Below are 16,417 nucleotides of genomic sequence, written 5' to 3'. Positions count from 1 at the left end.
CTAGGTAAATAAATATGTATTTATGTATTTGGTATATGTTATGTACTAGATACTAAAGCTTTGCTAGCATCCAACCGGCACCCGGTTAACCACCGCATCCGCATGCGTGCGAGCACCCAAAAACTTACCACCGTGAAACTTAATGTGCGTCTTCAAGGCGCTCTCCGTACCAAATTGTTTACCACACTCATCGCAGGTGTGCGGCTTGATCAGTTCGTGGACGGTGAACTTGTGCATCGCCAGCTGCTTGAACTCCGGAAAACGGACCCAGCACTCGTTGCACTCATAGGGTCGACCCTTCGGCTCGTGCGATTTCATATGGTTATCCATATCGGTGCGCTTTCGATATCCTCGCTTGCAGATCGAACAGACCCACGGCATCGTCGTCTGCGAATCGTGGGCCAGTTGCTGATGCTTCCGCAGCGCAATAACGTTGGTGAAACGCTTCTCGCAGATGACGCACTGATGGGTGCCACGCAGTTTGCCCAGTTGCAGTGTGGCGCTTGTCTCCATGGTCGACGATGATGGCGATGACGACGGCGATGGCGAGGCGGCAGTGGTTGTTAGCATTGTTGTTGTTGTTGTTGCTACTGTTGCTGCTGCTGTAGCGGCTGCTATTGCTGCCCCCGCTGTTGTCGAACTGTTGACTGTGCAACGTTTGCGGAATTGCCGCAACGTTGCCGTCGTCGAGTCTGGCTCCGATTGCTCCGGTGACGGCAACGTTATATGCGGCGACGGCAGCGATGCAATTGTCGACGGCGGCGTCAGCACCGTGGGCGGTGGTTGCAAAGTGTTCAGCTCCTCGTATGGCTGCACGCTGCATTGAGTGTGGCCACTGGCCGAAGTGCCTGGCGAATAAACAAGTTTATTTTAAATATTGCTTTGTGTGCATCTGTGTGTGAAAGAGAGAAAGGGAGAGTGTGTGGCAACTGCATGTAGTACTTACAGTCCTCGCAGTCCGGGCAGCACAGGATGCGCGTCCTGCGTGGTCTGGATGGGCTTGTCTGTAATTCCAAGGCTACGCATGCGCAGACAACAAAAGATATCGAAACAGACAAAAACAATTGCGAAAGTAATTAGTAATAGCAGCAAAAGGAAGAAACTATTTGTAATAACTATATATAAAGCTAATGAGCTAGTAAGCTAAACCAACTGGAAATTGCTGCAGAAATATAAAATCCAATTGTTTTCGTAATGGGAATGATTTTGTCTAGATTTTCAAATATAACTATAGAATTTCTAATATTTAAAATTATACGAATCTACAGTATATTTAGTATATTGGCTAAAATATATACCCAGTTTCAAATCCTTCTTTTTACATTTAATTTCACTTTATAAAAAGTAAACTAACTCATACTGACTGACTATAAACTATTTTAGTTTCTCAGAAAGGGAGATGGTGTGGAAAAAAGGAGGTTAGAAAGTTAATTTAATTTGCTTTAATTTGATTAGTTCATTTTGTATACAATTTTGAAGAACATAAACAAGTTTAATTAACAATTGATTTGATTACAGTCAGTTCTGCCTAATAGAGAAGCATAGGCCAAGTAAAGGCTGCATAGAAAATATCTAAAAGAAAAATACCCAGAAAAATCGAGTTCGTTTTGTTGCTCAGTTTTATGAACTTGATTATCAGGTCAACTTTTTTGCAAGTTTTTTAATAGAATAGAATTAAACTAGTAAATAGGAATGTAATCTTTGAATAACAACAACAATTTAACTAGTTGCAAACAGCTGATTACTCACCACGCATATGTGCAACTGATTGCTGCTGAAGTGGTTGACGCTGATGTTGTCGCTGCTGCTGCTGCTGTTGCTGTTGCAGATCATTGGTGGTGGCAATCCGCAGTTGAACCTCTTCTAGACGGACACCAGCTGATGCTGTGCCACTCGATGCCGATGCCGATGTCGGCTCCGTGGCGAGTGGCATGTGTAATCGCTGCAAATGCAAATCGAGCGCACGCTGCGAGGGAAACATTTGCGAGCACTGACCACAGTGAAACTGCTGCACAATGTGGCTACTGAGGATGTGCTGGTTGCGCTGGCTGCGACCGGCAAAGGCGAGCGAACAGTGCGGACAGTTGAATGGCGCGACGAAGGGATGCAGCTCAATGATGTGGCGACTATACTCCAGACTGCTCGAGAAGCGCGGTCCATTCTGACAGAAGCGGCACTTTAACATGGGCGGGCGACCACGAGTGGGCGGCGGCACCACTGCTGGTAAGCCTAATACTGTATTTTGTACTTGTTGTGGACGTGGATGTGCTTGTGGTTTTGGATGTGGTTGTGGTTGATGTGAATGTTGCTGCTGCTGCTGTTGATAAGCTTGCATCTCATTGCTGTAGTTAATGTGGAGCGGCGCCTGCTGCGGATTGCTGGCTGAAGCCACTGGCTGCTGCAGCTCCGGCTGCTGTATGAGTATCATAATAGGCTGCTGTTGTTGTGGTTGTTGGTGTTGGTGTTGTTGCTGCTGCTGCTGCTGCTCCAGCACATAGTTATCATTGCTGTCGAGCAAAGCATAAGACTCGATAGGCTGTTGCTGCTGCTGTTGTGTTTGATAGAGATCACTGGCATTAATGTAGTAGGTGGTGGTTGTTGTGGAGGTGGTTGTGTTGCTGTTATTGTTGTTGTTGCTGTTGCTGCTGTCCAGATTATCCAGACTGGGCGTCGTCTTGATCGCCTCCAAGCCGCCCACAGTGGACCATTGCAGTTGTGTTGTTGGTGTCGCCTGCGGCTGCTCTAGTGGTTGCTGTTGCTGCTGTGCAGCCTGTGCCTGCCACAGCGTCTCCTGTGGCGTCATTTGTATGACCTGCAATTTATTGTTATTATTGTTGTTGGCGACAGGAAGTGGTGCTGTTTGATATAGTGCCTCATAGTTGACAGTTTCCTGCTGCAGCTGCAATTGTTGCTGCTGCTGTTGTTGTGTCGACTGCTGTTGCTGCTGCTGTTGTTGTTGTTGTTGTGCTGGCTGCAGCTCATTGAACAGCTGTGTCAGCTCGAGCTGCAGGCTCTGCTGCGCAGCCATCGATTCCGGCGTAGACTCAATATTCTCAAAGCAGGGCATATCATTTTGAAAGCCAATCAGCTCATTACTAAAAGTGCTGCTATCAAAGAGATTTCCCTCCTTCTGCTGTTGCTGCTGCTGCTGCAGTGACTGCAATGGCTGTTGTGCCTCCGCTGGCTGCTCGAAGAGATTGGGCGATGCTGGCGTTGGCGGCGCATAATCGGCGGGCGTGAGGAACTCATCGATGGGCGTGCAGACCGGCGTATAGAGATGCTCATCCTGCATCTCATTGAGAATGCCGTGCAGTGTATTCTCCACATCGTTCATTTCCACCGCCAACTGTTGCTTGGCCTCCGCCAGCTCCTGTCCAGCTGCCTGCGGCTTGAGCGACTTTTCGCAGTGCTTCTCGAATTCAGCCAAAAAATCCATGGAACTGGCATTGGCAGAAGCGCGTGGCTGCTGCTGATGCTGTTGCTGCTGCTCCTCCTCGTGCTGCAGATTAGGTAGTTTCTCCAATGACTCCATATCATCATCATCATCATCATCATCACCGTCACCGCCTCCGTTGGGCTCTGCTTCAATTTGTTTGGTTGCGAGTGCTACAGCAGCATTGAAGCTATCTGCAGTAGCACTCTGGCAAAAATTCTCGCCATTCTCATTGTTATTGACATCGTCCGCTTCCACGGGCTCCTTGAGCTCCCCATCCGGTTTCTTCAACTCGTCGACTAACTCATTTGTCACCGGCTCCGACTCGTTGCATAGTTTACGCTGTAGATCCTCGCCAAGAGCATCTAGCGGTATACTGACTATAAGCTCCGAAGTTTGCTCCGACAATTGATCCGATGTTTGATCCGACATTTGTTCCGACGTTTGTTCCTCATTTGTTAGGCTCACTTCTACCTCGCACTCTGCGGCTGGCACCTCGGGCGTTCCTGACTGCCGTCTCTCTCTCTCCATGTGATCCATGCCGGAAGAGCTTAATTCCTCAAGCTGCACAGGACTCATAAGCGTTGTCTCTACTATTCCATTTACTTCCCCCTCTGCCTTTATCACTTCTTCTGATATGCTTTCCATTTGTTCCATCAACATCTTGTCCTGAGTATCATTGCCCAAAGTGTCTGGCGAACATTTGATTGCCTCATCAGGTTGCAGCTCTTCCTCTGTATTTTCGCTTTGACTTACTGGCGAGCAGACTTGCGGCTCTTCCTGCTGTGCATTTGACTCTGTTTCTGGCATTCCATTCTCTGCTTTCTCAATGATTTTACTCTCCTGCTCATCGACTATGCTTATCTCTGGACTTTCGAGTGTTCTGCTAATGCTGCTGCTGCTGCTGGTCGGCCCCTCATTCGCAGAGCTGTTTGGCATTTGGTCAACTGCCTTCGTTGTCACTGTTGTTTTACTGCTTAGCACCTCTGCGCAGCACAGCTCAACCTTAGCTGCTTCAGTTGCCGCCTTTGCCTTCTTGACAACGCGCCTCGTCCTCTTGACCGGCGCATAGCAGCGTCTGTCCTGTCGCCGCAAAACACGAGTTTTATTTGGCGAGCAGCGTTTTGGTGGGAAACTGCGCTTCACATTTGTTGTTGGCTGTGGGCTAACTATTGTGGAGCTGGAGCCGTTGTCGTTGTCGAAGCCTCGACATATATTCACCGACAGATCACTCAAATCTTCCAACGAATTTGGATCCGCTTCGGCTGCTGTTTTTGCTAAAGCAACCGTTCCATTAGCTGACTCCTGCTCTTTGGGCAGTTCTGGCGTCACAGAGTCCGTTTCACAGAGGGACGTGGACCACGTTTCCGAGATCTGTTTGCGTGCCGCTTTCGTTTTCCATGGCACGTGAATAAGTCTCGCTCTGTAAGGCGATCTCTGTGGCGTTCGCTGCTTCGTCTCACTCAGTCGACAGGCACTGGTCGTTTTTGTGGCTCCCGCTTCCGTTTCAGTCTCAACTTTACTGGCTGGCAAGGAGGCAGTGCGTATATTGCGCACTCGCAACTGCATACGCCGCAGCTTGGGCGACGTCAGCAGCTGTGTGGCATCAGTCTTGGTATATTTTGGCAGCGACGATGATTCCGTGTTTGGCACCAGGCGACGCTTCCGCTCCATTTGTGACAGTGGCAGATGCATGTAATCTGCCGCGGACGTCTCATTTGCCTGTGACTGTTGTGTGCGCTCCTCCTCCCTCTGTGACTTGTGCTCGATCATGTCCTGGACGTAGTCGTGTAGTCGCTGCTGGACGCGCACACATCGCCGCCGAAATTTCGCAACCATTATGAATTGAGCCTTGCACTGACGACAAATCTCCTGAGGCAGACCATCGTCACGTGAGATCTGCAAAGATAAATACGTAAATGAGTATAACTTGTATACCTACAAAATAGAGCTGTTACCACCTACTTGATTAACATATTTATGTTAAGTGCTTGCACAAATGTTACGTTTTATCTGTTAAAGTTAATTTAACAGCCTGCCGTTAACAGCTCTTTAGCATATTAACCAGTGTTACCAATTCAGCTGCATCAAAACCGTATCAAAAGTTTGAAGTTTTTCAATTTAGTAAATGTAAAACTGTCTCTTTTGATATTAATGCGATAATCGCATTAGTTAGTCACAGCTCTTTAACTTCAAAAAATGTGAAAAGAGCAAAGTAAAAAAATGTATATTTATATTTAAATATAATTCACAGTTTTCATGTTGACTTAATCCAAGTGTAGCCGCTTATCATTCTGTCGCTTTTGTCGTGTGATTTTTATTTTCGTTTTTAAAAGTGTTATGCATTATATTATTGACATTGAAAATGCTTAAGACGCATTGCAAATTTTTCTTTATTTTGTTTTTTTTTTATTGGAGCACAAGCAATATTATATTGATAATACTATTGTCTCTGTACACCATAAATAATTAGTTTATGGCCTGTTAAGCAGACGTAGCCACTGCAAGTGTGAGGAAAGCAGCGAGGCAATATTGTTCGCCTGGCCAGTCAAGTGGCAACAACTTTGTTGTAGGCACTTGCAGCCGCCTAATGTTGTGATTTGGAGCAAATAATTTGTCTTTGTTATCCAAATGAACGATTTCATTAGATAGCAGGTAGTAGGGCAAAAGCAATAATAATAATAATAATAGAAATAGAAATAGCCTCAACATACAACTAACTAACAAAATAGCCACCAATTTAGTATTGTCTAGCGTGGCAATGACTGCGAATGATCCTGAGACGGTATTAAAAAGAACAGACAAGGCAAAAACAATCATTAATTTTTAAAAAGTTTAGTGTTCAATTAATGTGGGAAGGAAACGGAATTGGACTCTATCTTTGACACTGCTAACGAGTGTTGGTTCAAGATCTTGCCATTGAATGATAATCACTTGTCATCGCGCTTATAGATGCTCGGCGAGGGCAGCTACAGGGTCTAGGTGAAAGGAAAGCATCACAAAAATAAAAAATAAAATAAAAAACGGGGCAGATCAGAGATAAAGATTGCGAGAATTTTGATTGGAGTTCAGCTTCAAATGTAAAAAATAAATAAATAAATAAAAATGCAAAATAAAGACGCAGCCGCTGAGGCCAAAGAAATACGCGTAACGAAAATGATTCGATTCGAAAATGCGAGCAACGTGATTTGTATACAGATAAGGGCATATGAATTGTATTGGCGCTGTCCGATATATGTATGGAACCATATGGTAATTGGCTACAAGTACATAAATTGGTATACAACAACAGATACAAATACAACTGTGGGATCGTAATTTATGCTGAGGTGGACAATAATAAAAGAGACGGAAACTCGTCATTGCGAATGCATGAAAAATCGTCGAATCTGCATGGCCAATGAGTCCCCGAGAGTGCCAGACAGAGATGGAGATGAAAGCAACGACAGAGACAAAAAGCAGATGTACGATGACGACGACGATGACGCCGAGGAAGTGATAGAGACTCTGTCAAGTGTAAATTACGATGAAATCGAAATAAAGACATAAAAAACAACAAAACAAATTAAGTAGCGGCTGATCAAAAACGATCGTTTGCCCCTAGCTATGTAAAAATAGATGCACAGAGAGTGTTTGCACCGAATACTTTTTAATATGCATTGAACCGAAGAAACCCCCTCGACACGCATCCAACACAAATAACAACTCAACGATTTGAATACAAGTTGAATACGAAGCAATGAAAGAACCAAAGCAACGAACAGAACGAGAGATTACCGCTGAGCAGAATCTGATTTCTTGTTGGATTTACTTATTTTTCTCAACTGCATCCATGACGTATGTTGTGAAAATATATCTGACATCTTTTATATAGTATATACATATATCTGACATCTCCTATAGAGTATATGCATAACTTCATATTAAAATTCTTTATTATCACCCACACTGATACCCTCACTCAATACTCATTCATGATCTGAATATGTTGTGAAAATATTATTTAAAAATATTCTTTATCAATAACGGAACGATCTGAATCGGTAAAAGATGTCAGAGATTAGATGTAGTAATAAGTTTATATATTTATATATTGTAAGTACTATCAACATACCAAATAAAGCTTGGGTTTGAACTAGCTTATTATAAACATTTACACAAATATACATATATAAATATGTATTTAACTGCACCTTAATTAGCGACATTTACTGAAAATGAAACACAGATGCAATCTTCAATTTGCAAGTAGCGTGTGTAATCAACAAAATCGAAAATAAAATTACAAAATTATTGACAATAGAGATCTTTGTCGTATAATAATTGTTAATTGAGCTAGGTAAAGTCCAGAGAAAACTAATGACTGCTCTGGTATGTAAATTAAATCTATAAAAAGTGACTTTTTGCTTGTTATCTGAAGTCTGATAGAAAGAAATATAAAATCAAGATATTAATCGAAAACAACTTGCAAATGAGCTGAAAGCCAACAATGGCATTATAACGAAATTACGAGATCGTTTTGAAATATGCATAATATATGCCACATTTAAAGTTTGCCACAAACTGTTACGTAAATCATGCTAAACTAAAAATATGAATCGGAAATTAATGAAACCAAAGTTATATACAACAATATAATGGGTAAAAGTTGATGGGAAATTATACTTACAAGCGGAAATTAAACACTGACAAAATTGGTTTAAAAGATTAATATATTTTATTTACATTTTTTGACAGACTTCGCAATATAGAATTATAGTTATGACTGCATTTGAAATTGTACTCAAACTCGAACTTTAGTATATAGTTTCCCTATTGATTTAAATGCTCGATCGATCATTCAACACATTGTAAGCTCGAGTTCAAAAGCCCCATTAAATAGTTAAGTGCCCCCCATTATAAGTTTTGAGCAGGTCAAAAGATCTTGTAAGCTCGATGTAAGTTTTTAGCATAACACGTTTTTGTATTAATTGAGATCAACGAGGTGATTAAAATTAACATCCGAAACTAATAATTAAGAGAAAACATAAGACATTTGCTTAGCTTTCTTTACATTTTCATTAGGCTCCTTTAAAGATTTACAACTTCTCTCTTCTCTCTTTCAGTTCAAGCAAAACGAGCTGCATAATGAAAATTGGCTACAATGAAAAACAAATTTGCTGTCCAAAATCGACCGGATCCGGGTGCCAGAAGGTTAAACCAAAATTAATAACTGAAATTTTAGTTGGGAAGCAACACCGACAATTGGCCATAAATATAAAGATAGGGTGGCATGAAAGAGATAAAGCTAGTAGCGCGCATATAGTGGATATAAACGTCGTGTATACAGATAATAAATCGCTTGTACGCAAACATAAATTTACATTTTTGATGATAATTCTCCGTCGCAAGAGCCCGAATGCCGCCCAGAATCCAGAATCCAGAATCCGAAAAAGGAAAACAAGGAAGAGCGTATTTCCAACCCCAGCAGCGAGCCGGCAAATGAAAGTGGCAACATAAGTCAACACAGCTCAAGAAGTGCTACTCGACAAGTCGGATTTCGGCGAGGGGTTGACAATGTAAATGTTTAACTAATTAACAGCTGTACAAAAGGGGCGGTTTGGGTGTTGTTCTTTTTTTTGTTGAGTGGAGGCTTTTCATGTGCTGTGAGAATGTAAATTTGTGTTCAATTCATTTTTTTAGCACAAGTTGGCGAGACTCTAATGTAGCCATAAACCAAAAACAGCCACAGCAGAAATCGCAGACATCAAATTGTAATCAAATTGCACACGCCCCAAAAACACAAAAGAGGCGACGTGGAAAAGAGACAGAGCATCATTTAATAAATCATAGCTAATAAAAGCGTGAAGAGGAGATGAGGGCGTGCGCGGGCGGACAACAAATTAGGCAGCTTTTATACCACATACCCAAATCATTCTGCACTCACTCCATCCCCTCCCTCCACCTACCGCACTACCACTCACTCAAAACGAATTTCATGAAGGGCAACGTTGAATGGTTAGCTCTTTGCCAGCCAACCAAAGCCAACGATGAGGAGAGCGATGGGCGGAAAGAGTCCGAGCATCGAGAATGCGTTCGTCTGCGCATCGGATTTCAGTTTGGATTCGGATTGGGATTTCGGGTTCGCTCGAATTCGCAACGCCTTTTCGCAGTTAATGAAACAAACACAAAAGCCAAAATAAACGACAATCCACTTGTGGAACTTGTTGGCTTTGACAATTTTCGACTTAATTGCAGCAGAATGAAGGACAGCCGGACAGACAGACAGACAGAAGGAGGCACGCACGCAAAATGCGATGGACGATGGAGGAGAGCACAGCTGGTCAAAAACGCCAAGGAGATAAACAACAAAAAGGATACTGCTCTCTCGCTCTTACGCATTACCTGCTTCTCTGTTTCTCTGCTTCTCTCCGTTGTGGAGTTTGCGTGCTAATAGGCGGAGCAATAAATGCCAAAGCGGCACCACAACAGAGATGGGAGAGGGGGGAACGCCATAACACAAAACAGGCCATCCGAGCAGACAGCAGGAGGGGGTTTGTGTGCGGATGCGCTACACTTAATCGCATGGAGCATATCTAATGGGATTGGGTCAATTGCAGCAGCAACAACTAATTAAATGTGAGTCACATTGAAAGGGATTTCAGTTGCAGCTGAAACTAACAAAACAACCAAAATTGGACAAATTAAATGAGTAAACTTGAAATAAAGCCACATGTAATTTAATTCAAAAAAATATATAGCATCGTATAAAACGCATTAAGCACGCATCACTTTGAAACTAAAGTCGTAAATAAATAAAATAGAAAAACTAAAGTGACTAACTCTATAAACAAAAGGCATTAGCGAGCCAAATAAACAAAGTAGATAATAATAATAATAAAAAAAGTGCAGATCTTAAAAACATGAAATTATCGTATATAAAATCGTTTGCTATACACTTAAATTAACGGAACGCAAATTATAATATGCAAGTAAGACTCATAGCCTACATAATAACTATGCGAATTGCGACCTTCCCTTTTCATGCAATTAGCGATCAGTGTATAAAATTTGCATAACAAATTGCGCTCATGAGGATTTTGAAAAGACAAGTGGTATTATCAGCGAGTCCACGAGACAACGAGACAACGGGTTACTTATCTTATCTAATGCGACCTTGCAAATAGTTTAGATTTTGCTTGGATTACAATAGAAAGATCTCTCTTCAACGGACTGGCTGACGACCGACCAACAGGCTGACTGCTTTTCAAGTGTTAATTACCGATTAGAGCTTTTCTATTGCAGTCGAGGGGGGGCGGCAATGGATTTATAAGGAAAGCGCCCTAAAAATAAATATAGGAGAGCAATACAAACTGAAGCAAAACCTTTTTACTTAATTTGATTGGAATATGCGCAGGGGACAGAAGAATGCCGGATGCTGGATGGCTGGTGTTTGTTGGTTGGGTATGGTCGTTGTCAGTGGGGGATTAGCACGCAACAGTGGCTACTAAAAGTTAACACTCACTCATTCCCCGACACGCTCTTGTTGGCGTCTGTCAGTTGTCTGCCGGCGCTTTGGTTGGCTGATTGTTTCAGACTCAACGGTGGCTGCAAAATGTCAAAAGCGGTGAAAAATGAAGCTACACGGCTTTGATGTTGTCCTGCGGGCTGCTGCTCGCAGCTCACAGTCCGTAGAGCCGTACGTCCCCTTCGTCCTGTGGGGCAACCCTTGGCGCTGGCATTGGGCATTAATTTTTCATTGGCGTGCGGCAGCGGACAGACGCCGTTGCCTCTGAGCCGACAGCTGGGATAAATCCATAAAACAATTTGAGAAATTAAACAATCAAAAGGCGTTAAGTGTTACTGACTTTCAGCTGGGGGTGTGTTTTCCTATAGCTGCTGGGGGGAGAGGGGATGTTTCTTCTTGTTGCTTTCACCTCGCACATTGTTGTTTTTGTGTACCAGCTGCTGGTGTTTGGGTTTGTTTTTGGCCTTGTTTGTTTACTTGATTAACCCATAACAGACAGACAAACAGACAATCGTTAGAGAGACAGCAGCAGCCCCCTTGGTTTTTGTTACACATCATAACTTTCGAGTTGTTTATGCTTTTACGAATCAAGCACACAGGCACGCACTTAAGTAAAGGGTGTGCAAATATTATTGTGGTCGCAACTAGCTATTAGAAAGTGTATTACAATTCACAAGTAGCAGTCGAGTAATTGCATGGTGTGGGCAAAGTAATTAATGGTACAAGAAACGCCCAGCAAAAGATATATCACTAAGTGCCCCATATACACACTATTTATATAAGCTGCCCGATTCTATTAGCAACAATTCTTTCACTCTTGAAAGTTGACTGTAGGCAAAGTATGTCGCCTGCACGGACAACTTTCTGTTCATTCAACATTCGTTAAATATGCCGCGAATTTTAAAAATTTGCTCCGAGCGATGATTAATCGCATTTCGTAGCTTGGCAATATCAATTTCATAAACAGCTGATATTTCAAGAAAGGTAAGCGTTTATCTTAAAATACAATTATAATATAATTTTGTATTATCTTATTTTGTATAATTTATTATGATTTAATATGGAAATAAAAAACTTTTACATTTTTTAATTTGTTTGAATTGTTTTATTATTTATTCCTCAAAAACAGATAAAAATAATTCGATCATAAATAATCAAATAATCAAGAATCAGAATATTAAAAATGTAATCCTCTTTCCTAAATTAGTAAGTAAACTTTCTTTACAACTAAATCGCTTCTAATTGCAATCAGCAAAAACCTCATATTGATTTGATGCGATTTTTTTTTTTTGCATTTAATTGCACATTTCTAATTGGTATTAATCACAATGCGTCGCTCTTTTATTATTTATTTAAGTTCATTTAGCTAAATAAACATTTTTAGTGATTGTTGTTTTATCCTGTTTATTTTATTATTATTATTATTATTTTTTTTTTTTGCCATTGGCTAGTTCGCAATTTGCAATTTATATTTGCAATTGTCCGAGGTCCCAGATTATTAATTATATTTATGTTCGTCATCTTGTTTTGCAAGCAAAATCTTAATGCCAGCCATGTATAATGTGCTGTGTAATTTTCTTGCTGTTGGTGCCCAGACAGACAGCAAATTTTGCCACAAAATGTTTCGCAGCTGACATTGCGGATTTTCTCTTCCTGTCAAGTTCAAAGAATGTGCAACAGTCAAACAAAGTATAGGATTTGTGCATAATTTAACAAAGTGCAATAAATGCGACAATTAAATAAACAAAATATAGTACATGAATCTATGTGTGCTAAAAATGTATTCATATTCAAAAAGAAAAAAAAAACAATCAAAATGTTTTTTGATACACTGAGACTGGTGCAATTATTTAAAATTCGCACAGACTTTAAAACAGTCTGTACTAAATACTAAATTTCAGCTTACTATTAGAACTCATTATTAAAGTATATTTGCAACAGTAAAAAGGGGCACGCAGCCATATAATACCAACTAAAAAAACGTGTCAAAAGATTGAAGCAACTTTTTGTTTTTTGTTTCTCAAACTTTTTACTACATTTTAGCAATGTAATAAAAATTAATACTTGACGGTTTGACCGCTTAGCCCACATTACCAAATTTAGCAATTATTTTTAGCTGCAACAGTTGGATGTGGGTTGAAGGAACTTATAAAATGAAATTGGCGATTGCAAAACCATGAGAAAAATTAGGCAATAAATAATGCCCACGCAACGGTTCGATCGTCTAGAATATTTCGAGCAAAAGTTTGCTTAATATTTCATATTTAATGCCACATGACGTAGACCAAATAAATTCACACTGTGTCGATGCTATTTATAAATTAATAGGCGATCTTAGCGCCTAAAATCTTCAAAACAATTTTTGCCACAACCTTCAACTCGCAACGAAAACGTGCCCAAAAACTGTTCCACATAAACAGACTAGACAATAAGGAATGCCCCTGGTGCAAATATAGACAGTGTTACTAATTACAACCGTGAATGTAATAATAAAAATAACAGATAGCTACTTAAACAGCGCGATTTTTTATTAAACGGTCATTATGCGAGTTTTGCGATGCAGATGTAATAAAAAAAAGGTGTAATAAATAAACAATTATATATATATACATAATAAATAAATAAGAACATCGGAGAACGACACTTAAAATTTCAAATAAATTTTAGCACCTTGGTGTCTCTGTAGTGAATATTTCTGAGAAACTTGTCAGCATCTCGTGTTGACCAAGAATAAATATAGACTCGAAAGTCTGTTAATTGTCTGCTCCTTGTGTGTTTGTACAACTTAAGTATATCCTTTATGTTAACCATTGCATGTTTACAGGGTATAACAGGCCATTAGAGTGAAAGTGTGTATGAGACACACCAGGTGATCTGAATTCTGCTGAAAGGCAAACAGCAGCTGGTAAACAGAGGCGAGCAAATATCCATTTGCGCGGCGAGCACCGACCAGGATAGCTGCGAAAGCAGAATTCTTCGGCAAATAAAGCAAAAGTCACAAAAAAAAAACAATAAACCAACGAAGAAATAAAAGAAACGAGATACAAATTATCGCCATTGACCTTAAAAAGCACTCGAAATGATGACGCAGCTGGTGGCCGACGGGGCGCGAAAAAAGACGAAGACGACGCGTCACATTTGCATAATGGAAATGAGTAAAGTCCGAAAAAAAAAGAATACAAAAACAACAAAAAAAAAGACAACAGCAACAACCGCAACAATTTGTTTGATTTTTGTTTTGGAACGTGTCCAAGTTCTGCTGCTGCTGCTGCTGATGCTGTTTCTTCTTCTTCTTTCACATGCGTTAAATTCACAAGTTTTGCCGTTAAAATAGCAACTGGGTGCGAAAGAGAGAGAGAGAGAGAGAGAGAGAGAGAGAGAGAGAGAGAGAGAGAGAGAGAGAGAGAGAGAGAGAGAGAGACAGATAGCTCAGAGAGCAGAGACAAACAACGGCTTTCTTGCTGCTTAGCCGCCAACTTGGCCGAGTTCAATAAACCATACGTTTAGTTGGTGTCTTCTTTATTTGTGTTTTTTTTTTATTGATTTTTTAATTGCTTGTGCTAAGAAATTTTTGACGCACGCTGATTTGGACTTTTGTTTTCATGGGTTCTACGAAATCGACACAAATATTGTTTTGTAAGTGGCACAGCACACAACAACATATTTTTTGTTTTCGACGTTTAATATTTGTTGTTCGCAGTTTTATTTTTCACATTTTTCTTCTTTCTTCTTTGTTTTTTTTGTCGCCTTCAGCTTTGCTGATCTTGTCGGCTTCGGGCGAAAGCCATACAGACAGAAGGGGAAGTGTGGGGCTTGTGGGGGGGATTTGCAAAAACAACAATTTCAACAGAGCATCAACACGTCTTGGCTGCATCAGTCAGAGCCGAAGAAGCTGCAAATTGTTGTGTGTGGCGAGTGCGGAATGTTGCAGGGGAATTGTGGGGGGGAAATTATGGAAGCGTTGCACGAATCTTATAAAACACCAGGAAGTTTCAACCGGTGCTAATAGGACCATCAAATTATATGCCTTGGCAACGTGTTGATGATGATGATGATGATGATGTTGATGATGATCTTGATGTGGCAGCGGGTCTCGCTGAATGCACAAAAATAAATGGCAACGAAACGCGTCTGGTGTGGATAAACATGGGCGAAGAATTAGAGCAGCAAACATCTTGAGCATGCACTCATTGCTCTCATTTGCCATGACAGACAGCGTAATCACATAATTGTCTTAAACTGACTTTGATGTGCGAAACTTGATAAGTCGGGTAATTGTTGCCGTTGTTGTTGTTGTTATTGTTATTGTCACCATATGGCACTTCAATCGATCCGATATCGCTAAAAAAAAATATATAAAACAAAAACAACCCAAGAACCAAGTCTGTACTGTAGTCAAAGCAATTTTTGTGTGTGTTTCTGAACACATTATTCAAAACTTGGCAGCCATACTTATCGCTACTTTAGATAATGTTTTATAAAAATAAAATTGACAAACCACAGAGGAATTAGACGTAGCGACGCCAATGATTCCATTTCTAATCGACAAGTTTTTTACTTAGTTTATCATTCGTTTTATGTTGACTACAAAATATATTTAAAACAAGTTGGAATTCTCTACTCAAGACTACTTGACTGGAAGGCAACTGAAGCCCGTTGTTAATTGAAGCGAAAGTAGAAAATACGTTTAGGATAACAAAATTTGTGTTCCTTATCGGATAGATAATGGAAATTTAACAGTTGATCACCAGCATCAATGATTGATCAATAATAGAACAAGATCTATTATATATTTATCAATTGGAAATTAATATTATTAACTTATCGATAATATTAAGTAAGAGATATCGATCAAATGAAATAAACTTGACCTTGAGTATACTAGCACTTTTATACCTAATGTATCTCTAGTTTCTAGTTTTAAGAGTCTCCGATATCGGTTTTTCTTTATAGAAAATTCGACTTTTGATGCTGATCCGGTATATATACATCTCTTATGGGATCGATCATGCTTCCTTCTGCCTGTTACATACACTTGCATAACTCTGTTATACACAATTTATCTCATTGGGGCATACAAATTAATTAAATAACGCATACAACATAATCGTAAAAATAATCAACAATAAACTCTTTGAACATTAAGATATAAACATTTCATGTGCCTGCAAGCGGAACCAAAACTTTTGCATCATTATCAGAGATTTTTCGGTGATAACCCTTAAACCAATTATGGCTTTGTTAAAAATCAACGAACCTCAAAATTTGAAGTGGTAATCAAACATATATATAATATCATATCAATCATGTGTATGTATATGTATATATAAGGTCAATGTTTCGCTCTGCCGTTGCCAATCAGTATACCAAATTGTAAAAATATTTATCAGGGGATGGTTGCTGTTGCATATTATCGGTTTGTTTAATGATCAGTTGGCTTTTGAAATACAATCTGCTGTGGAAAAGCACTTAAAATG

The 16,417-nt window shown here is 40.3% G+C and overlaps 1 protein-coding gene across 3 annotated transcripts in view; it reads right to left on the bottom strand.

The window, feature by feature from the left end:
- Positions 1-16,417, bottom strand: part of LOC6563969 (histone acetyltransferase KAT6A) — a 32,605-nt gene that overhangs the window by 2,767 nt on the left and 13,421 nt on the right. For all 3 annotated transcript variants that reach the window (XM_001990491.2, XM_032737705.1, XM_032737704.2), the window contains exons 3-5: positions 1,750-5,332; positions 947-1,018; positions 129-848 (exon numbers count right to left, since the gene is read on the bottom strand). In XM_001990491.2, the coding sequence (XP_001990527.2) occupies positions 129-848; positions 947-1,018; positions 1,750-5,332 (4,375 nt within the window). The remainder of the gene's footprint in view (positions 1-128; positions 849-946; positions 1,019-1,749; positions 5,333-16,417) is intronic.

The sequence above is a fragment of the Drosophila grimshawi genome, unplaced genomic scaffold, assembly GCF_018153295.1.
Source record: "Drosophila grimshawi isolate 15287-2541.00 unplaced genomic scaffold, ASM1815329v1 contig_311, whole genome shotgun sequence".
Taxonomy (NCBI): Eukaryota; Metazoa; Arthropoda; class Insecta; order Diptera; family Drosophilidae; genus Drosophila; species Drosophila grimshawi.
The sequence above is the reverse complement of the archived record's forward strand: the minus strand, read 5'-3'. Positions and strand labels throughout refer to the sequence as shown.